Source organism: Hypomesus nipponensis, chromosome 11, assembly GCF_054491055.1.
Source record: "Hypomesus nipponensis isolate SF chromosome 11, ASM5449105v1, whole genome shotgun sequence".
NCBI lineage: Eukaryota > Metazoa > Chordata > Actinopteri > Osmeriformes > Osmeridae > Hypomesus > Hypomesus nipponensis.
Genome location: NC_140371.1, coordinates 5,999,629 through 6,022,744, shown reverse-complemented (window position 1 = coordinate 6,022,744; position 23,116 = coordinate 5,999,629). Strand labels below are relative to the sequence as shown.

At 41.4% G+C, this 23,116-nt stretch overlaps 1 protein-coding gene across 4 annotated transcripts; it reads right to left on the bottom strand.

Moving 5' to 3' along the window:
- Positions 1 to 605: 605 nt before the first annotated feature.
- agpat5 (1-acylglycerol-3-phosphate O-acyltransferase 5 (lysophosphatidic acid acyltransferase, epsilon)) lies at positions 606 to 22,229 on the bottom strand. Of its 4 annotated transcripts, XM_084667140.1 has the most exons (10): positions 22,139 to 22,229; positions 21,689 to 21,751; positions 21,418 to 21,569; positions 19,671 to 19,740; positions 19,423 to 19,538; positions 18,959 to 19,048; positions 18,593 to 18,683; positions 10,305 to 10,466; positions 2,805 to 2,928; positions 606 to 2,505 (listed from the first exon to the last, which is right to left on the bottom strand). In XM_084667140.1, the coding sequence occupies exons 3-10, from the start codon at positions 21,454 to 21,456 to the stop codon at positions 2,280 to 2,282; spliced, it is 918 nt and encodes a 305-aa protein (XP_084523266.1). In that variant the 5' UTR covers positions 21,457 to 21,569; positions 21,689 to 21,751; positions 22,139 to 22,229; the 3' UTR covers positions 606 to 2,279. The 4 variants fall into 4 exon arrangements, with proteins under 4 accessions (XP_084523266.1, XP_084523265.1, XP_084523267.1 ...); XM_084667139.1 differs by having other exon boundaries at positions 21,418 to 21,751; XM_084667141.1 differs by lacking the exon at positions 21,689 to 21,751 and having other exon boundaries at positions 22,139 to 22,219.
- Positions 22,230 to 23,116: the final 887 nt, after the last annotated feature.

The following is a 23,116-nucleotide window of genomic DNA, read 5'->3' as shown; positions in this document are numbered from 1 at the left end:
GCAAAATGCATTACCATTAAACGGTCCAAAAAAGTACATAGATTGATGGCTACATCCCTTGGTGAAACGCGGTCACGTTTATAGGCCCATTTTTTTCACTATAATTTGACCCGCTTCACTGCACATCTTTGGTTCTCAAACCGTACACCCACCAAATTTCAACTTCATACAATTCCCTGTTCGCCAGATAATCGAGCCAGAATGACAGACACACACACAGATGCTTGGCATTATAGTATGATGATAACAACCAAACAAAAAATTGAATCTGACCAATAAATCCAGTGTGAACGTAGCTGTGCCAGACTGCACCACAACCTTATCCATTTGTGGTGCCAGTGTAAATATCACATTGTAATTGACATGACATTAAAGGTGAGAGGTGATTGTTAAAGAAACATGTCTACATTTGTAAGGACATGTCTTTATTCTCACAAATGAAATTAACACAAGTACAATTGAGTCATTGTGCACTACAAGTTTTCTGACCATGTTTGATGTAAGCTGCAGTCAATAATTTTCAAATGTGCTTCACACCAGAAACAGTGAATGTGTATGGCTCTTTGGCTGCACTGCCTTGACAAGTATCAAAGGATAGGCATAAGTGGCACACGTATGGGCTTTTATTGGAGTGTAATTTTTGTAAAGCGGTCATACGAAATATTGTCAGAGCTTATGCTATGTTAAAACAAAAACTATACGCTGGTGTCCCACATCCAAGGAAAACAAGGCTGACAAGAATTACTGCTACCTTTGAGTACATCAACATAGAAACAATCTGTTTACATTAACAGTAGAGAACCAAATTTTATCAACATGGGCATTGTCTCTCTTCATTTGAAAACACAATTCAACTTTATTAACACAAGAATTTTTTTTTTTCAATGGCTCATACATCATTTCTCATCGTCACCATTACCATCCTAACAACATCATACAATATGCCAAAAATTAACATGAAAAGGAGTTCAGTGCTCCACAGTTCAAGTGCTGTCCAGTAGAGGACATGCCAGCACTTCAGAGGGGACAGTCCTTTTTAGATTACATTTGCAGACAGACTGCCCTTTCGCAAGACACATTTCGAAGAACAACTGGCACTTCAATTGTGTCTTTAATCTTCTGGGAATACACAATGCTCTCTTGAAAATGAATTTTAACAGGAAAAAATGTTGATTAACTGTTCTCCTTTTGCCACTGAACAGTATGAAGAAAGGATATGCAAGCCTATTGGAGTGACATAAAAACAATGGGCCAACCCTATGGGGACAACTTCAGCAGTAATTGAAATAATTTGTAAAGTGGTAACAGTGGGGGGAATAAAGGTGTTTATAATAGAGTTGGCTCTGTAGGAGCATACATTCAAAAATATGTATATTTTAATACACTTTCTCAAGATGACTGTCATCATATTGCAAGCTATATCCATTCTGTTGTCTGTAACATTGCGTAAATAGCAGCATTTACTTACAAAAATGTACCTCAATCAAAACCTCTCACAACAAATGTACTTAAGAACTGTAAGAAAAAACCAACGTGGATGTTTAGTACTTGTAAGTTGAGTTCCTAGAGCAAGATAACTAGGAACAAGCCGTTGAGTCTTTCATTGCTTGTTCATTTCAGGAGTCTGCAATTACAGTTCAAGTTTTGGCAACAACTCCTTTTTTTTTCAGCAACAAAAGAAGCAAAGTGAGCACACATGGAACTTGGCATTAATATGTAATGTTTAACGTAGAGCATGTCACTTGAACTGTCAAATGTCTGGAACACTAAAATAGGTTTGTAATGAGTGGTAGACATGAAATCTGTTATGACAATTATTGCAACTGTTAAATCAGACAAACTAATGAAAGACTACATCATGTTTAAAAGAGATGTTGGACACTGGGCATGAAAAAAATACTATATGGCTGGATTTAATAGGATTAATAATGTAGGAAACTTAATTGTAGCTAATATATTACGGTTGAGGTAAAGGTAAAAATCCAAAGAGGACCAACATATGGCAACACAAGCCATACTTTGTTGACCTTCCACCTTTTCATGGTAAAACAATGGTCAAATCGACCAGGGTATATGAAATATTTCTTTCTATCCTTTCCACAGCATTATTCTTACAGTTAAAAGGTCAGACAATCAGCCAGATGAAAACCAAAAATATTTGAAGCTCCATCTGAACCAGTATTTTAGAAACTCCACTCATTGCTTTGTAAGTGTAGAATAAGGGCCGGGTCTGTCCATGGCCATAGAGGATGTCATGATGGCAGTAATCAATCCTCCACTCAGGGGCTAATATTCACCCAGAGCCAGCCCAACAGAGTCCCATACAGCCAGGTTCGGATGTACAGTTTTCTGCCTGACTCAGTCAACAGCATTGGCAGTGTCAGTCCTCCCAAAAATAGTAGGGATGGCAATGTTTTCGTGAAGCTCAGGGGCGATATCTTGCTTTGTCCAGGGAACCTGCATTTTGTGTTTTGGTCCTCCGACTCGTAGAACGAGGACAGCAGCCTATAGCAAGACAGTTGATGTACTTTACATTCTCAAAATCTTTCTTGTCTCTTTTAGAGAACATGAGATTACAAAAGTCAAGTAATGCAAAATAATAATAAATATATATGTAAACCTTTCTATATATGCATATAAATATGTCGTCTCATGTTTTCTTGAAGATTTGAAGTGGTTGACTTGACAGTGATCACTACTGCCAGGACATTCTACAGACTACATTGACTGAGAACTTGTCCCAAGCTGGTGGATGTGTCAGTGATGTAGACAGAGTCAGAGGGACATGGTAAGAGGATACTCACTGGTCCTTGATCTCAAATCTCTCATGCAGCCACCTGCGGAAAAACACTGGCTCCAGAGGAATTTCCTTCATGTCCACACGTTCAAAGTGAATGTGGACTCTGGGGCATTCCTTGCACAGGAATTCTGTCAAACAAACATGAATTAAAGGCTAAATAACATCCGGAAGAGCCTATCCACCAAGAAACACATACTGTTACACGTACTGCTACTGTATCAAGAAAGCCACAACAGCCATCAAATGACATTGTTTACCTTATGACTTGTGGATGTATATCCATTCATTACTCTACCAATGTTATTCTGAGAACCCATTGGATAAGTAATGATTTTTGTTATTGCAAACTACATGCCGATAACATGAATTTAAAACAAATCTATGCCTCAAACGGGTCATTGACTGCAAAACTGAGCCAACTTGTCAGTGGCGCCACTTTTTTTGGCCCCGGTCTGTACCTTTGTCACGCCCCAAAATGTACATACACATGCGACCTTATGCTCATCACAACCCCAAGCTGTAAGTATGATTTTGTCGCTAGTTATTAGCAATGCTAACTTATCCTGTATCTAGCATAGGTAGAATGTGTGATGATTTAGTATATTGGCAATGGGGCTAACGTTATTTCATTTTCCTGACTTTTTCACTCGATTAAATAACCTGTGTTGTCATGTAAATCTACAATTCACAATGCATGTTTAGCTATGTTGCGTCTTTGCGCCGCAGCTTCGCTTGTTGTAAACCAACCAATCAGCACGCAGCTCATCTAAATATTCATGAGCATACCATAAAAGGGAGAAACCCTCGTTTCATTCTAGGGCTATTTCACAGGGTTGCATTCGGGCGCATTGAACAGCACCCGGGCCATTTTCAGCCCAACCAATGTTACATACCCTATTTGGAGACCTTAAGGAACATTTTGAAATACCCTATAAAATCAGTCAATGACCCCTTTAACTTTATGTTTAAGTAAGCAAGGCCATTAGAAAAGAGGCCAAGTTTTGAAATAAAAGCCCAACAACCAAGGAAACTTGGTTCATCATAAATATCCAAGATGGTGACGTTTGGACGAGTTGCCACCGATTTATCGACAAATTAGTTATTTTCCCGTTTGCCTGCATCGCGCTTGCCTCTCCATAGGAAAACGGCAGTCTACCCTGCTCTTTAGGGCAACTGCCAAGTTGACAACTGAGCGTCCCGCGGGTCTTTCACCCTCCAGTCATCTTCCCATGCCTCCTCCTTCCGCTCCTACGCCTGCAGCTCCGGCTCCAGCGAGGGCGGCATCTTCTTGACTCCTGGCGCCATCATGGTTACAACCTTAAGAGGCGCAGGAGGGATCGAAAATGACTTAGTAGGGCCTGAGGCACACCTCTGTGTGTTGTGTGTAGTTTAGCAAAAAAGAGGAGTCTGGCCCTCCACGCTAGTCTTTCAGCAAAAGACAATACTTCCATCCTTTAATCAACACTGCATCCGAGTTGGCTACATCTGCTTCTGATGAAGCTAGTTTGCAGGAACTTGAGTCTTTCAAATTTAACACACCGATGCACTCATTTCAAGATGAGTCTGTACCACAGCCACAACCACTGTACGTCAAATTATCTGTGACAGACTGGGTTCCTTCAGGTCTGCACACGGTTGAAGCTCGTACCCACTTTCAGTCTCTCACTCTGCGCTGTTAGTCAGAGAACGGCTGTCAAGCTAGCTTGTGACTCTTCAGATTCGAGGGGCTTCTTCATGCAAGGCTTCCTAAGACCTTCTTGGCCCTTTCGATCCCCTTGGGGATCACGGCCAAAGGTGTGGTTGTCTGGCAGCAGTTGGGTTGTCTTACAATTACAATGATGGTTACAGAAATACCTGCGCTTTGCCTACGAGGGTCAGGAAAACACACCTGCTTGCCGTTTGGCTACAATCTGACTCTCAGGATGTTCTCCAAGTGTGTAGCGACAGCCCTGGAGCTTCGCAGGGGCATATGTGTACCTCAACAATCTCTTGATCCTGGCTTGGCAGCCACCCATTACACAATCTCGCAGGTGAATCACTTCACCCAGCTGGGTTTTGCTGTCAACTGGGAGAACAGTGCATCCACTTCACTCCGGTGTTGAAGGATCAGGATGTTTTCCTTTGAGCCGACGACAGGATTGCAGTGGCCCATGTCAACTGGTTGCAAACCACACAGGTCAGGAAGCACTGTTTTTCTTGTCCTATTGCATTTTTCAGATGCGTGCCTCCCAAATTTGCATGCAGACATTATACCTACCGGACTCCTCCCCTTCAACCCTTGGTCATTGGGGATGGATCTTGGGGTGGGGCTGTGTGACGCTATTTCTATACTGGTACTAGGGGTGGAATGGTACACTGAAGTCACGGTTCGGTCCATACATCACGATTCGGTACGAGTTCGGTAAATGGAAGGAAAAGCAAAACAAACTAGGTTCCTCTACGAGTGAATACAGGCGCATTGAAAATGACATGTAAATTCCGATAGCTTCAGTGATTTTTTTGGCCCTATTTGTATGTGTATCTAAAGGCTGGATAAGTACTGTAGGGAGAAGGTGGACAGTTTTTTTTGTCTCATTCCAGTAATTGGCACATCTGGGTGATGGTGTCGGATGTTTTTAGTCATTTACCACACACTCTTATCCAGATGTGTTATATGCATTAGCATGTTAGATGTATTTCCACTCACATACCTAGGGTGACTAGAAGCATGACCCTGAAAAGGAGGACACTTGGGTCCAAAAAGGAGGACAAAGGGTCAAAAAGGAGGACAATCCCAAAAAGTTGTTGACCGGGCCGTGTACTACCCCTGTTTTAATATAATTGTAAATCACTCTTAGAATGGATTAAACAAAATCAACCAATTTTACTTTTTGAAATAATGTATTAATTTAGGGGGTTCCAGGGGCCTACTACTCCTCTTGCTCAATGTGAGATGTGTTGTCCTTGTCCATGAGGTTTGGTCTTCACATAGGACCAGCTGACTAAAAGCTGAATTCCCATATCTCTTGAAATGCCCTGCTTGATTTTTTTGGTATAAAACTTTTGTTGTAGAATTGACAGAACTGTAAAATTATTAACTTTGTGACATGACGCGACCAAGAAAGAGACATGGCTGCCGCCTAGTAAGAATATGCAGTCTATCTGGCGACGCACTCACTCAAATTTAAAGACTTTCGTGACCCAAATCAAAATTCTGATGTGACAGATCAACGGAGAATTGCTTTCTCTCAAATACAGTCATCCTCTACCGTTTTTGTCTAACTATTTGTACTATTTGTGTCATTCTCTAGCTCTTATAAAGGCTATCTTCCCGGTTTTCTACCACGTAGATGCGTGCACAACTGTTTGCGTTGGCGTTGCAAGCTTTTTTTTTACCATGACGAGCGCGGTGGTCGGGAGCTGTACTCGCAATTTTACTCGCCAAATGCCAGAGCATTGGACACAATTTAGTCGCCAGCCCAAAAATCTACACGCTATTAGCTTTTGGCGGGTGCCAATTTCGAGCCCTGGCCAATGGAGTGCAGTGCCGATATGGCCAGGTTAGCAGTTTCAAGGGGTTTATCTATCTAAGGGGTTTCAAAGGGTTTATCTATCTAATAATCGATATAATCTATCTGCTGCACCATCAGCACCCCTAGTTCCCGCGGCCATGGTGCCACCTAGAGCAGGGGTTCTCAAACGTTTCAGCCCACAACCCCTAACATAATGGTGACAGTGACTCGTGACACCCGCATCCGCGTAGATGGTTTACTTATACGTGGGAGTAAAAATAGGCCCTTGACTTTGATCCAGACCTGCTCACCAGAACTGGCCCCCGTACACGCCACCACAGCTGCCCTGCCCTGCCCTGTTAATGCATGCACATTCTGAGTTAGATGCAGTGTTTCCCCTATGCTGATTTTGTCATGGCGGCCCGCCACGGCTAAATTTCTGCCACCACGGTATCAGAAATAGGGCTGTACAAGACAGACCGTCTATCAGCAGTGATTGTTAGAGTGCATGTCGGAGAATAGCAAGGACACACGCTTCAACAGCGCAGTTGAGATTGCGTGTGTGCGTCTTTGAGAACTGTAAGTCGTATAACTTATGTTTTCAGTTCATTAAAGCCTGTTATTGTATTAGTCTACAGTTATTGCAAATTTAAGTTAACTGGTGATTTTCGTTGTTTGTATTCTTCCCCTGCTAGCATAATTGCATGCCTGTTGATTCGATAGTGATTGCTGCCCTTGCTCACGTGTGTATTTTAGGTGCATTTTTATGCTGAAGTACTTTTAATTAATAGTGGGTATATTGTTATTATTTACTAAAGAATGCTTAGCCTATCAAGATCAAATGAAGCCGACAGTGTACATGCTTTCGAGTACCTTGATCGATAGGCTAGGCTACTGACCATTTAAAATAAGTGGTTACGTCAATTATTAATTGGCAGCATATTTCTGCCATTTAGAACATACTTTAAGTAGCCTAACTGTATTGCTTTACGTAAAATAGGACAAAAATATATGCAATATTACATTTGTTATTAGACTATTACACTAACCTACTCCGAAATATAGGGTTAGGACTTTATTTCGGCCGAGGGGGAGGGGGGGGGGGTCGGACAGACCTGCACCCACTGCAAAAAAAAAATCCTAGGGGAAACACTGAGATGTGATGCTAGTTCGGAAGATCAATAGTTAATGCGAGCACGAATTGGAAGCACAAAACCAGTTGCCAATGACAGCGGTAATAAACCTTTCGCAGCGAGGAATATCAAGAAATTACAGACCTGCGAACGCAGACATTTAACCTACATCTGGCCCATACAAATCAACAGAACTTTTTGAAACATTTTGAAGAGCTGTATAATAACTATTTTTAAAGGATTTTTGAATGGATGCTAATCTTTAAAAATCTCACGTACCCCCTGGACTGCCTTCACGTACCCCCAGGGGCACACGTACCCCCAGGGGCACGCGTACCCCCGGTTGAGAACCACTGCCCTTCACATACCCCAAAACTGCTGAACAACGCCGACACACAGTGCTCGTCTTATCCACCACTCTCTCGCCTGTACTACTGTAACTGATTGGGAAACCAAAGTTTCCCCAAACTTGCGATCTTAAAGAGGCCGGCGGGTCCTCTGTCTCATGTGGGTTGCCACCACTCACCATACTCGTCCTTAGTGCTGCTAGCTATCTCTGACTCACGGGGGTGCCAATCAGAGCTTCAGAACTTAGGCGGGGATACAGATTAGGTGTACCTAAAGAACACGAGTATCTAACCGTAGTTCCGCGTTACATTAATTAATTTGCACGCAACTTTTATTTATTTTTATACCGTGTAATTTCATGCACCGAATCGTGATGCCCGTTCCGTTTCGGTTCAATTCAAATACATTCCATTCCACCCCTAACAGCCAACCAACCCACCAACCTTGGCTTGGTTATGCTGTATATACACTTATTTTCCGTGCTTCAAATTATACTGATATACATTTCAGCCCATACCACCCAGCCCAAAGTAAACTAATGTGGCATAGTAAATGTCAGCATGATGCAGTGGCACAAAAAAATCTATTGAAATAAGTCTTTTCAAACAGAAGGATGGATAATACATGTTTTTAAAAGCTACATGACTTATGAAAATAATTATTGGCTGGTTGAGACCAAATACATTCTTATGTACATGTTGAGCCCTTGTCCAATAACTCACTCATTAATATACTTGGGGTACTAATACCTCAATAACATGTCCAGGAATGGGAAAAGAATGGAGGTGTTCAATGAAAAACAAACACTCATTGTTCTGTTTACTGGCAACACAAAAGTGTTTACTCCGGAGAGAAACAGGATGTTATCACACTGCAGCAGTGCAAACAGGTCTGTGCACAAGACAGGGACTGAAAAACAACACACACGGTCGTTTACAAGAAACTTCAGGAAATGTACACTTCCATCGCTTTTTTCCTCTGCTTTGATTAAGAGTACAACGTCACGCCACTGATGAACCGACAGCACAACAGCAGCATGACACATCCATTGATTCCTGGACGATACTATTCTACTATCCATCCAAAGGTCATTGAATGTGCAATGTTGCTCATAGGCAGGCCTCGACATTAACTTTTTGAGGCACTTGTCCTTCGGACAAGTACATTAACGTTTCACTTGTCCAGACACAAAAGTCACTTGTCCGGGTAAAGATTTATAATTTTATATTTGTTTTAAATGGTGTTGACGTTTCTAGTTTGCTAGCGTCGGCAGTGGTGTACCTAGCAAGCTTTAGCAGCATTTGTATCAGTTAAATGTATGTAGTTAAATACCAGCTAATATTCAACTGTAAAGTAGGTGCTCAAGCAGGTGCTCAAGCACCCCTAAAAATATACATTATTCTTTATTATCATTTGATGCTGGTAGTTCATGAAGAAAGGGACATCCTTAGTTTTTTTATTCATTCAATATTTTTCATAATAATACATACATATTAACGTATTAATTGCTATCAAGTGAAATTAGGGATTTATAATAGCAAGGGGGTTTAGCACTTTTGCAAGGCACTGTATTCATGTCACATTCTAATTGGGGACTGAGCAACCCTAGAGGTCTGATCCTAGAATCGCCCCTGCTCAGACGCTCTCACACCAAACCTTGTACTTCTCACGCTGAGAAGGCAACGCAAACCAAGTTGTCCTGCTAACGTTGTAAACAGTAACGGACGAGGTGCAGGCCCACGGAGTGAAGCAACATAGACACGCGAACACCTGTGAAAGCTTGTCTCGCGGCCATTTCTCCTATTTTAGATACAGTATAAGTTTAGATAGCTTGCAAATACTGAGGATAGCCTACCGAAGTAGAGTTAGCCAATGTCGTAGCAATGCTAGCTAACGTTAGTTTGCTAGCTGTATAACATTTCACTGGGTCTTACAGCGTTTGATTTACTGAATTTATTATGAAATGGTCTAGCCATTTGCCTACTTGAGCAAGTCACACAGTTTTTAAGCCCTGGGAGTGTAATTGCGATGACACAGTAAATAATTTTTCAGGTAATAAGCCCCCGTTCAAGTGTTTACCATTAAATTAGCTGCACGGTCTGATCTTGGGACGAAGCCACTTATTTTGTGTTTTGCTAATGCAGAATTCGGTCAAATAAATTCGGTAAAATAGACATAATAATTGGAACATAACGTGAAGTAACATAGCATTTTATTTGGTTTGAGTTTTAACTTGTCCAGTGGGACAAGTAAAGTTCTCTTCCACTTGCCCAACAAAAAATCCACTTGTCCCGGACAAGCGGACAAGCCTTAATGTCGAGCCCTGCTCATAGGGTTTACATCCTGTCTGGTTACATCCCGCTTGATCCTGTCTGATTTTATCCATTGCCCGCAGATAAGAGGGTAAAAGATGGAGACCCAATGCGTAATACAGACTGTATGTCATTCTTACAATGACACTCACTGCTTTATCTGATGTGAAACAAGCACTGTGGTTAACTCTGTGGTGGACACATTCAGACAACCCCTTACCTGGCATTGTTGGGGCAGGCTGTCTTTCACCGTTGGCACCAACTGTTCCCTCATATGCCACTGTGACATCATAAACAGCCTCCAAGTGGTCCTTCATGGTTTCCACAGCGATGTGCGAGGCCTTCATTCTGGGGGTCAGTGTGTGGCCTAGAACAGCCAGTCCTGTGTGGATACACATCCATGTTATTCACACATATGGAAACAGGGCAGTTTAAACCACCAGACCTGTGAGCATAAAAATAATGATATAATTTACCAATTCCAACACAAATTGCACAAGCCACTTTTGCTTAATTTCTTTGATGGATAATGTATGCCTTAGTACTGTGAACAAAAATAAAACAGCACATTAACAGTAATGCATTTAAAATGGGGAAAATGTGAAAGATTGTGTTGCAGGTCGATTTAAGGTGTGTACCCCTACATTTTCTGTCAGTGCCCCTGAAACAAGAGCACACAGTTCTTCATACATCTAGCCTCTTCATTTTTCTCTCAAAGTGCACCAAATTGACACATTTAACTGTGAAATGTACACATTTTTCGAAGGAGGTCCAACACACCCCAGTGTCACAAAATCATGTGGGAAACACTGCATGTGTGTACCAGTGGCGGCTGGTGACTCAAGGGGAAGACGGGAGGAAAACCTATACAGGCGTGTTGTGTGTTTTACACAGGATAGCGTCTTGTCTCTACCAGTGTTGGGTGCAGAGTGTGAATTATACAATGACAATCGGGGGGGTCAACTCAGTAACCCCGCCCCCGGACCAAGTTCACCCCTGCCGCTGCCCCAACCATGTAAAGGGCACGACAATTGCACACACAAAGCACTACTAAAACTACAAACACTATTGTTTGTTGTCATTTCTTTCTGAAATCAAAAAGTTGATCTTTACAAAATAACCAGAGGAACATATCTGGCTGTCCATCACAAAATAACATTGTTGGAAATCTCTCCAGATTATGACAAGCAATGAGACAGACAAATGAAGCTATCTCGCTTGATATAGACCTAGTGATAGCTATCTTTTCAGTTGGTGGTTAACCATGTTTCTATCATTATCATTCTACAACTAATTGCCATTACAAATACATTTGTGACAGATTTTTTGGGGGTATTAGATAGCAGACTTGCTTTCCTTGCACTTTCTCACGACGCGGAACGCACCGCAGCTACACCGAGGTGATTCAACCAGCTTCTGTATTGCACACTGCCTGGTCACTCGTGCGCGGTGTTTCTTGAGTTGTATTGGGCACTTGTCACTTGCGCTGTGTTTATTGAGTGAATTTTGACTATGGCAGTCAGTGTAATACTGTGTGTGATATTCCCTGCCATAAAGTCAACATTTCTGTGTATCGCCAACCTGTTATTGAATGAATATGGTGAATATTATGTAATATTTACAATGGCAAGAACGATGTATAAATGTATCAACCCCCCCGACCTGTGGTTTTTACCACTTTTGGGGGGGTCCGAGCCTTAATCAGGGGGGTCAGACCCCCCCAAACCCCCGTAATTCGCACCCTGGTTGGGTGTAAGTAACCCGTTACTGTAATTAAATTACATATCCACTGAAAAAGTAAAGTAAGGGATTACTGTTCATTTTTAGGTAATTTAATTAGAGTTACTTGTAATGTGCTTGCGTTACATACTGTAAATTAGTCAAACAGTTCTGTATGAATCAATATTGAATTAAAATCTAAATGTATTGTTTTAGGGTTTTTACGCTGCCTCTTGAAAATCGTTAACTGTAGTGCAGTTGCACGGGAGACGTGAGTTTTTGCTGCATAAGGGCGGGCTCTATCGGTTTGAAGTGGAAGATTTCGGACTCGGCTGAAGCAAGTAGCTCTAGCTGTTTTACCAAATGGAAATATTACTTTATAGTAACAGTACTTTACCTTTTTGTCACAGGTTGACAAGAACATTAATGTAAAGTGCAAGCTATGTACTGGGGAGAAAAAACGATATGCGGCTGCGGCTAGCACAAGTAACCTACTGAAGCACCTCACAAGGCAGCATACACAAACATTTTGAGTGATCCCAGTTCATCAGAATCAGAAAGGGTTTTATTTGCCATGAAAGTTCGCAAAGACAAGGAATTACTTTGGCAACGACAGATAACATTTCAGCAACACCTTTTTATCAGGCAAAACTTGATTTTACGTCGCCAGTGCAGAGTGTCTGAAGGTGAGCTTAAAAAATGTATTGCAAACTAGATTGCAGGAAGATACAGCTACCGCTGTAGCCTGACGTTGTCATACTCATAATTCTAGTCAGAATATGATTCTGAAAACTCTCCGTTGGGCTTTGACTACGGGGCGTGTTTCAACCGAACTCGTAAAACAAATGCCTCTTCGCTCAATTGGATAGACCTACAACCAATCAGAGCAACGTAATATGTTGTTTGTTGAAAACAAATTCAACCCAAGGGCTCTTTTGTGACGTTGTTGATTACGTTACTGTTGATCATCTGTCCATCATCGTATAAAGCCTGCCCTGGCAATTTCATTGGTCCGTCCAGATCCTGATTTTATGTAGTTGTTCCCAATACGAGACCCTCCAGACCCAACTTCCCGACCAAATTTTTTTGTGGGCAGGGAGAAGTTGGGCTGGTAGCCAGGCTACTACCGCTGTGTACTGTAGAATCCTGTGATGCAAGGCCGTAATCATAATACATATTGGGGGGGGACACATCCTCCCCAATATTCAAATCTGGTCAAAATGTCACCCCCAATATATTGATATAAACTAGTGCTGTCAAACGATTAAAATATTTAATTGCGATTAATCACATTAATGTCATAGTTAACTCGCGATTAATCGCACATTTTTATCTATTCTAAATGTCCCTTGATTTATTTTTGTCCCATTCTTTTTCACATTTTAATGCTCTTATCAACATGGAAAAGTGGTTCGGATTGCTTTGTGCAAATATTTTTTTTAATTGAAAACAACATTGCAATTGCCTGGCTTTGACGAGGGGGCGGAGAATTCGCACACAGATCACTGGTCTTGTCAATGGAACCATTTGGCAACTTTTTAAAAGTAAACTTTCCATTCAGAACCTTATCGGCATCCATTTCGGCATCTCGCGCTTGCCATCCACTCAAAACGTGACGTTAGCCTACTACCAGAGAATGTCTAATATCCGTAAACGGGCTCTGCTACTACTCTTTAGCCGGCTCGCAAGCCAAACAAGTGTGTGTGGCGTGCCTGTTGTTTTATTTCCATTATAGCTAGATCCGGTGTGGTGTTGTAGTTTTTTAACGTCGGTAGTTGTTGCAACAGCATGTGAAAAAAACTACAGTTTGCTAGGCCAAAAAGAGCGTTAATCGCGCGATTAAAAAAATTGATGCCGTTAATTTGGGTTTGTGTTAACACCGTTAATAACGCGTTAAACTGACAGCACTAATATAAACATATAAATGTGCCATGCTCCAACAGGCAACCATGCACGCTGTACGAAATTATCATAAAAAAATGAATTCGTCCCCCCAATGTTGACTCCATGGCTACGGCCTTGCTGTGATATCATGTTTAACTTTAAGTTAAGCTTTTGTGTTATGCACATATTGTTTGGTAACTAAAGATGAAAGAAGGTTACATGTGTTACTAAAATGTTAAGTATTAGTAGGCTGTTTTAAAAAGCTAAAAGGTTAAACTATTCCAAGTTGGACTTGTATTTAATTATTGAAAGACTTTCCTTTCTGTTGTCTATCCAGTCAAGGTTTATGGGGGTTGTAAGGGGGGTTGTAAAGGGGGTTAATACAATATTGATGAAGTAATTAGTAATGAATTACTTTTTTGAAGTAACTTACCCAACATCGGTTTCTACTTATGTCAAAGTGATTTGTTTGATTTATATGCGCACAGTATACCACAAGGTCATCCTGGACAATTACATTTATAACACTAGTGCACAGTGCCCGTGATGCAATCAGTGATTAAGATGTCAGTGAAACACACAAATACAGATTACTTGAACTATATATAGTGCACAGTGCCCGTGATAAAATTGGTGGCATGAGCACAGATTCCTGAAATTACAGATAGGGCAAAGTGCCCCCGATAATGTTGGTGACACAGATGTCAGGAATTATTTTCAGTGGCTTTGGTAATTTGTACCTATATTTCTCAGTTCACAATTGAAATGGTGTCATCTCTGCAGTAGGCCTACTTGTTCAACCTCCACATCTATTACAGTCACTTATGCACATCATAAAACACATTCCTCATTATTTAAAACAAATCGCCAAAGCTCTGGTACATTCATGCACATGATTATGCAGCCTAAGGGGTGTTTGCTATGTTTATATTGATGTTTGTATTTTATCCTTTGTGCTATGCAATTATTAGGGTTCCTCCGGTAGGAGGAAACTTATTGTTTTTGTTAGTATTCTTATTCTTATTATTATATTTCTGCGCTAAATGGCCCAATAGCTCAAAAAGTCCTGGACCCGATTTTTCCCAATTTGGCCCAATGATACAACAGGTCACTCATTACTCCCAGACGGCTAGTGGCCCATGTGCGCCCATAGGTGGCGCTATAAAACATGCCCAAAGTCTACGTGATTTCCCCAGCGCCCCATTACTCCAAAATGCCTGAAAATTGATATACATGCCTTATTTTTCATGGGGAACAAGAAAGCCTCAAGGACCCATATTGGCAGACTAATAAATTGTCTTGTACTGTCCAAATTTGGTACAACCTTCAAAACCCTTCTCCTCATGAACCATAGATCCAATCGACTTGAAATTTGTTACAGATGTGTAGAATACATGTTTTTATAACGGGTCAAATTGAGTAAGAAATGCTATACAAAATGGCTGAAAGTGTATTTATGTAAATGTCCAAAATTTACATAAATTGCCTCAATATTTTCTTTTGTTAATAAATCAAATATACATTTTGACTGATTGTATTTCAAACGTAATAGGGTTCAAGACGACATAAATCTCTAGTACCATAAACAATTTCACCTTGGTATGTCAATATATGATTGAATTCAATTTAATTGCTCCATAGTGCGCGCGCTCCAAATTCTCACAGACTTATCCTGCCCCTTGTCACTAGGGTGACCACCTGTCCCGCTTTGCGTTGTGTCACACAGCATTCACCCTTTGTTCCGCACGTCGCATATTGAAAATGCTGTGCTATACAGCAGCGGTTCTCAAACCATTCCCCTGGCGACCCCCCAAAATTCCGTGGTGACGTTTGGCGACCCCCTATCTAGTGACTAGTGGAAACATGGGGGAAACCGGAATTACTCATAATATCGTCTCCGATTTCAATTCGAAGCTGTAAATCGACTGTAGGCAATCTCCCATAGTATCCGCTCTGGCTCCGTCTCAGAAAACAAGGGCTTCCGTTGTTGACGATACATTTATTTCCCCCTCCCAGTAACCCCTTAACCAATGATATGTGCTTTGAGCACAAGTTGTCATGAGTATCTGGCAGTTTTCAGAAATAAAATCGGTGATTGGACGGCAAAGATATTAAGGCAGGAAACATGGGAATTGTATTTCCCATATTTGTATTGTCAGGCAGGAATCATGTCGTCTCCAAACGACCCCCGAAAACCTTTCGCGACCCCTTTGGAGGGCGCGACCCCCACTTTGAGAACCGCTGCTATACAGCACAAAGAGGAACAGGTGGTCAACCTACTGACACGCGCGAGCTTGGCGAGACGCACACACATCCTTTCTGGAAATGGTGTGCTGACCAAGCCCCACCCTCACCCTCATTTCGCTTCCAATCGCAGGTCGCCATTACGAATATAAATTCTTTTTCGGTGGCCATTGTTGTATTCAACTGGAATCGCATGATAGCCGGTTTGGAGGCAGACACGTTTGTTAAGTCCTATTTTTACACATTTTAACCTAGAATCAATGATTGGGTTCGTGAAAGTACACTACTCTTGAATTATGGTGAAGGTTTGAGCACTTTGAGACCTTTAGATCGTGAGTTTGAAGTGACGGAAAACCGAACTCCAAAAGTAGCTAGCTTTTTCCCTCTGTAATTACTGAATCATGTAGCATCTCTGCGATTTAATCCAAAAGGTAGAGGTGGGCAGCTTTTAGGAGAACAAGCGATTCCCCAAAGACCTGTCGGCTCAGAATTTTGAATTGGGTCGAGAAAGTCTTTGTAATAACCCTATGCGCCAGGGAGACCGCATAGGCTCAGGCGGCAGCCATGTTTTGGTTGCGTCATATTCACAAGTTCACCATTTCACAGTTCGATCGACACCAAAAATGTCGAGGAGGGCAGCCTTTTAGGAGATGTGGGAATTGTGCTTTTAGCCAGATGCTCCGATTATTTTTGTGATTTGTGGAAAACTTGCAAGTGGAGTGAGACTGCGTCCCGGGGGTACATTGTTTTTACTTAGCCTCAATGACAGACTCGGCTCGCTCACTCACTGGCAGTGTGTAAACTATATCGTAATTCACTAAATTCTGGTCCTAAAACGTCAGGGAGGGCTGCTTTTTGTAGACAAGTGTCTACTGAAGATAGCCAGTATATAGGATCCTTCAAAACAAGCCTATTTCATTTGTCATTTTCCTGAGAAAGCGAACTACGTTAGCCAGGTTAGTTTCACTCGGTCAGCCTATAGGTCTCTGACAGACAAAATCACTGCTTACAGGCAAAGGTCGAGCTGATCTTTGGTCAGATGTGTATATCGACCAGTTCGGAGCTAAATACTCTTGCCAGAGCCTGGAATCGAGCCAAATGTTTGGAGTGACTTTGCATGGCCGGGTCTCCATCAGTTCAACACATTTGGATTCAAGTTCAAGTAATGCCACTGCATTTCACAGTCAAAACTGTCGTTTGTGTCAAGTGTAGATGTAAAAAGGTTCATTTTTCACTACTGATATGGATCCTTTCTTCACTTTTACAGGTCTGGAGGGTCATGCAGAGGCCTGCTCAACACAGTTCAACAGAGGATGCTGAGAGAAAAACAGATCCCTTGCTGGACTACCCCCCTCTAGCTGGACAGCTTTTCTTCAGCCCTGACCCCAGGACAGCTTCATCCAGCTGGCCTGCCCTGACTGCAGGCCCTGCTTGCCCCTGCCTGCCAGGTATATGTATGTTCTTTATGCTATTGTGTAGCTGAATAACTGTTACTGGGTTACGTTAACATACCGGACACCTATTCAGGCTGTTGTTCAGTGTGCTATTGTGTAGTTGAATAACTTTCCTTTCCAGATTAAATGTCTGTTCTTGGTCTTGGATTTTGTGAAATACATTTCTAAATAAAAGTCCGAAAAATACGGTACAAAAAGGGAAAAAAAATGTATAGCACGTCGCACCCATTTTTGCTAGGGGTGCCAATTATTGAGCGCATACCGTTGACTATGTGCCATTCAATAAAGGTACTATTATTCTCAGTATAAATCTGTGGTGGAGCTCTGACCAAAGTCCACAGGACTTTTTGGGTCAACAACAGCTCATATCCAATTCCTTGCCTTGTCCAGTTATTGGTGAAAAAGACATGGCACTATTCATCCTCCTCTAACACCCTTGACCTTACCAAGTGCAGATAATGGAATGGGCACAGCCCAAAATCTCACAAGCTCTTTACAAGGATTTGTAGGGGCAAATTATATTAATTGCTGATTGCGAGACACGCATATTACAACACTAAAGCTGGTATCACCCAAAATGTTGTACCAGACCAATCACTGTAGGCACATTTCATGATTTCCCCTAGGCTGGTCTATCTGAATATAGGTTTGTAAAATGAAAATTGAATACTGAATTAATCTGTGACTATATTAGCCCAACATCCAACTATGTCATTTACCATTACATAAGTACCAGGTTTTCAATCTTTAAACATTTCTGTTGTGAATTCGGATTGGCAACATGATAATCACTTATCAGACAGCAGTTACATACTTTGGTAATCACAAGATAATCTACTGCCCGGTTTTTAAGCCACAGCCTCTGGGATATTTCATCTAAGCAGCTCACTTGTCATGGCCGCCAAACTACTGGCGCCTAACCAACAATGGAGGGAACAAATAAATAACCTTCCATTAATTATTTTCATTTTTTGTCAGGTTTCCCACTAAACCCTTTCAGCAAAAAAAAAAAAAATGGGTGGTGAGATCTAAACATATATGGGAAAGTTAGTTGAGGGTGTAACATCTTCCATTTAACAAACAATGTTTCTAAATGAGTTTAGTTTTAGAACCAACGCCAACTGAATACATTTCTGCATGAACCAGAAACAGTTGTTGTCTGCAGTAAGTGTTTGGATAATATAGATCAATTTGATATGAGCAGCACCTTGTTTGGAGGCAAAATCTTGACTTTCGGTGATCACATTCTTGAGCTCTGGGTTATACCGAGTTCCTTCAGGGAAAATAACAAGATACATCTGTAAAAATAAAAAATATATACAAGTTATTACACATGATGTGTTCTTGGATATTTACAGCACATAGTTATCACATCAAAATATCTTGCTGCTTAAACTCTGATCTTAGTGCCTACAGACAGTTTATAGGGTTCAGTTAAGTGAACAAGTCCCCAGACTGAGCTTATCGTCCTGAGGAATAAAACTTGCTAATGGTAAAGTATTCTGGTGACAAACCTCAAGAGACTAAAAGGTCACACAGAGGTTTTGGGTGGACAGTCCCGTCAAGTACTTACCGGTGTTCCCAGGTCTGTCTGTGAGAGGAGTTTTTTTTTCATTGCCTTCTCATCAAACTTTGCACTTCGCTTAACGTAGACACCTCCGTGCTTAAAGAAAATAAATCAATTTAAAATGCAGTGAGATCTAATTTAATCAAATAGTGAGTTCATATTAACAAAAACAGAAGCCAATTGTAGGATGTATGTGTAGGACATATCTGATAATCCAGCATAATCTACAGTTATCTAGACATATTTTGAAGAATAAATATTTATAATTTAGAAATGACGCGTGCAAAAGCAGCAACACTGGGAACGCATGCACACAGTGCAGAAGTGTCCACTGATTAACATTTTCCTCTAAGGCCCGGAAGTTATCCCAACTGAGAACCAAAGTGTCGCAAGCAGGAAATAAACACAGAGGGAATCATACCAAGGGCCTTCTTGCTATGAGCACCGCAATATAAGATGTAAGCTGTTACCTGAGAGAAGTACCATCCATACAGCGGAAGCCACTTCAGACCATCTTTAAGAACGTATCTTATATGGCCAATAGAATCCTGCCTGATGGCCAACATGTCAGCAATGATCCAGTCCGCTGTGACAAGAACAAGGGGAACATCATGGTTTCAGACTCAGAGTGTTGAGCCTCATTTCAAAATAAAAATGTAATGTTTCCCTGCCCGAACCGAAAGCCTACAATGTTTTAGAAGTAATCTTGACAGCTCACCGGTACATTGATGGTTGGAAATGTAGACCACATTCTCTTTTTTCTTTGGCATATCTCCATAAATGACAATCTTTAAAATAAAACAAAGAGGAAAGTTCGTGTTAAGATCAATTGTTAGGCTGAACCTCACAAAGCCTCAACAGGCACAAATGATATATCACAAAATTAAAACCACACAGAGATAAGCTACAGAAAGAATCAATCATGATTATTTCAGGGTGGTACACATTAATACACACCCAACGTGAACTCTTGCCTCATAACACGGACATTAACACAAAGGTACTGGTACAAATGGAATGTGACTACTGCCTAGAGTCTAATGGAGATTAATTGTACATTTCATATAAACTGTAGCTTGGCCTCAAACTTGTACTACAGGCCATCATTAGACCTCAACACAGTGCGGAATTTAATATTGGCCTATTCAAAAGTTGTCCATTCAAATATATGGAGGTGTGTTTGCATCTTTGTGAAAAAAATCCATAAAATGCACGTTACAAAATGCACGTTACAAAATGCATCAGTGGCAACTCTTCGAATGTTTCAACTGGTGAAGGCATTTGGCAATCAAGTTTTACTTCAATTATACAGTCTTTATTTACATTAAAGCTAATCACACCCTAGGCTCTAATCTTGGCTGGAAAAAAACTGAGTCATGGCTGGTATTCAGCTGGTTTGACAAGTTCCTGTGCAGCAACTGACAGTAACCTCTACATTACAGAACTGTGTAGTATTAAGAGATGGCAGCTGACATCCTATATTGTGAGAACGGAAATGTTGTGCATTCTGTATACTAGTTAGAAGAGTCCCCAGCTGTTTTCTCTCTTCCTGTAACCTAAACATGATAGGCACCAACAGCTTCAAAGGGGAAATAAACTCTGAGGTTGTGTTGTGGCAAATTAGTTGTGATGTAAGGAGGGTTAGGCTGGCAAAGTTTTGCAGAATCTGCACCCAGCATAAGAGTTGAAGGATAAATAGGAAGAAATATACACAAAAAAATGTTGTTTAATTGTAACTTGTTTAACTGCATGTGTAACTGGTGTGAACTGGTGAAACTCACTCCTCAGGTATGTAATGGGCCACCTGCGTCAACAAATAGCTAGCTTTTCTTTGGCGTAATTGGTACTGGTCGCATTTGGCAAGTCTGAGGTTGTGCGTTCGAGCCCCGCGAGTGGCGAACAACGCCTTGTAGTGACGGAGCGTGGCCACGTCCGTTGTATACCCGTCACACATGCTCTTATGGTTCTTATGCTTATGCTCTTATAGTTCTTCCCATTGGCACTGATTTGGTTCACAACCTATGCTTCATGTTTTGGCTACCAGCAATGTTTTTAGGGCTCGTTATGATCAGCAGTGGCGGATCTAAGGGGCAGCTGCCACCCCAATAAAAAATACTGCCACCCCAATCTTCCCATGGAAAAATATTATTTGTACATTACAGAACATACATCGTATTAATGTTACGGTTAAATTTACAAAACAGTACAATGTACAAAGTACAGCCTAATCATTTACCATAGGGAGTACCATACCCCCCTACTTCGGGTTTTGATTCGCCTCCAGGAGGCCAACCAACAACTTCCTTTGGCGACCCCATTTCCACCCCGAATGAACATTTCTAGATCCGCCCCTGATGATCAGTGACCTATGCACTTTTGTAAAGCTTTCTCTTGGAAGTCGCTTTGGGTAAAAGGGTCTGCTACATGAATACATGTAAAATACACATGAAACAAACATTACTCACCTCCACACCCGTGTAGTTCTCAAAGAAAAAGAGGACCATGCTCTGATAGATGGAGTAGATATTGTCGTCTAGCCGGTGGTATAGTCTTGCTGGTAAGATGGTAGACAGCAAGCGCCAGGCACCCCATGACAGAAGGTAAGCCGGTGCTGTGCCTAGCATCACCGTGGCAGGAAACCAATACCGCAAAGAGTATGTGTGCACAACCAGCGACAGGAGCATTTTGTTCGGCACAGTGTGACTTATTTATGAAAGTTCCAAAGTCAAGGTATACCTAGTATACAGCCAACACTCGCTTGTCTTGTTAAGTCTTCCCTGACAATCACCGCCTTGAAAGCTAGGAATGAATAGTCAAAGTACAATATGATGCCTGGGGGGAGGGAGGGCTTGCTAACCCAACTAACTAGATAAGTTATAACGAGATAGCTGGTTGACCAACTATTAAAAGTCCTATTTCAATTATTTGTATTAAATAAGACATGTAAACTCAAATTAGACGTTATACACTCCATGTCATTAATCTTACAGCTTGCATACGACCTCAAAACTTAACATCTAGCTAACGTTCTTATAGGCAATGAACATATGACAACGCCGGCTAGCTAGCTGGCTGCAACTAGAACACTGTTCCCCTCCGCATTAATGCATTCAAGTTAAAACTATATTTAACAAAACAACTTTAAAAAATGCAGTATTAAATTGTGATTACTATTGCAGTATTTACCAGGAAACCGCTCTTGATTACTATGAAATACATGAACTGCACAGTGCCAAAGTCACACACACGCCTCCTCTCATGGCTTCCATGTTGGAAATAGACGTAAAGGCGTTTTGCAATGTCGTTAAACCCGATTGGCTCAACGTAAAAGTGGTGTTCATTGAAGGGGAGGGGCTGCAGCAAGACCAGTCAAGTAACCTTTAAAACTGTCATTACCAGTGCACAATGCCGCTGATGCAGTCGGTGATTAAGACGTCAGAGAAAAACACAGTAGATGACTTGAACTATAGATAGTACACAGTTCCTATGATAAAATTGACAGTAGATGACTTGAACTATAGATAGTACACACTGCAAAAAATATAAAATTGGTGGCACACACACATTCCTGAAATTATAGATAGGGCACAGTGCCCACGATGTTGTCTGTGACATACAGATTTCTGGAATTATAGTGCCCGTGATGCAGCTGTTGAAAACTGTTCTTCTCAGTGGCTTTGGTACCTACACGTACCGGACATTTTATTAGGTACGCCTGTTCAATTGCTTGTTAACACAAATAGCTGGTCAGCCAATCACATGGCAGCAACTCAATGCATTTAGGCATGTAGACGTGGTTAAGACAACTTGCTGAAGTTCAAACCGAGCATTAGAATGGGGAATACAGGGGAATTAAGTGACCCTTGAGTGGTTGTGTGGACAAAAATGCCTTGTTGATGGCAGAGGAGAATGGGCAGATTGGTTTGAGATGATAGAAAGCTAACAGTAACTCAAATAGCCACTCATTACAACCAAAATATGCAGAATACCAACTCTAAACGCACAACACATCAAACCTTGAACCAGATGGGCTACAGCAGCAGACCACGCCAGGGGCAACTCCTGTCAGCTAAGAACAGGAAACTGAGACTACAATTCGCACAGGCTCACCAAAATTGGACAATAGAAGATTGGAAAAACGTTGCCTGGTCTGATGAGTTTCGA

Coding starts and splice junctions, on each gene's coding strand:
- agpat5 (XM_084667139.1), bottom strand. CDS start 21,636: ATGCTCCTGTCGCTGGTTGTGCACACATACTCTTTGCGGTATTGGTTT. Junction 18,684..18,958: donor AGACAGACCTGGGAACACCG/GTAAGTACTTGA, acceptor TTATTTTTACAG/ATGTATCTTGTTATTTTCCC. Junction 2,506..2,804: donor AGATTTGAGATCAAGGACCA/GTGAGTATCCTC, acceptor GTCTTGCTATAG/GCTGCTGTCCTCGTTCTACG.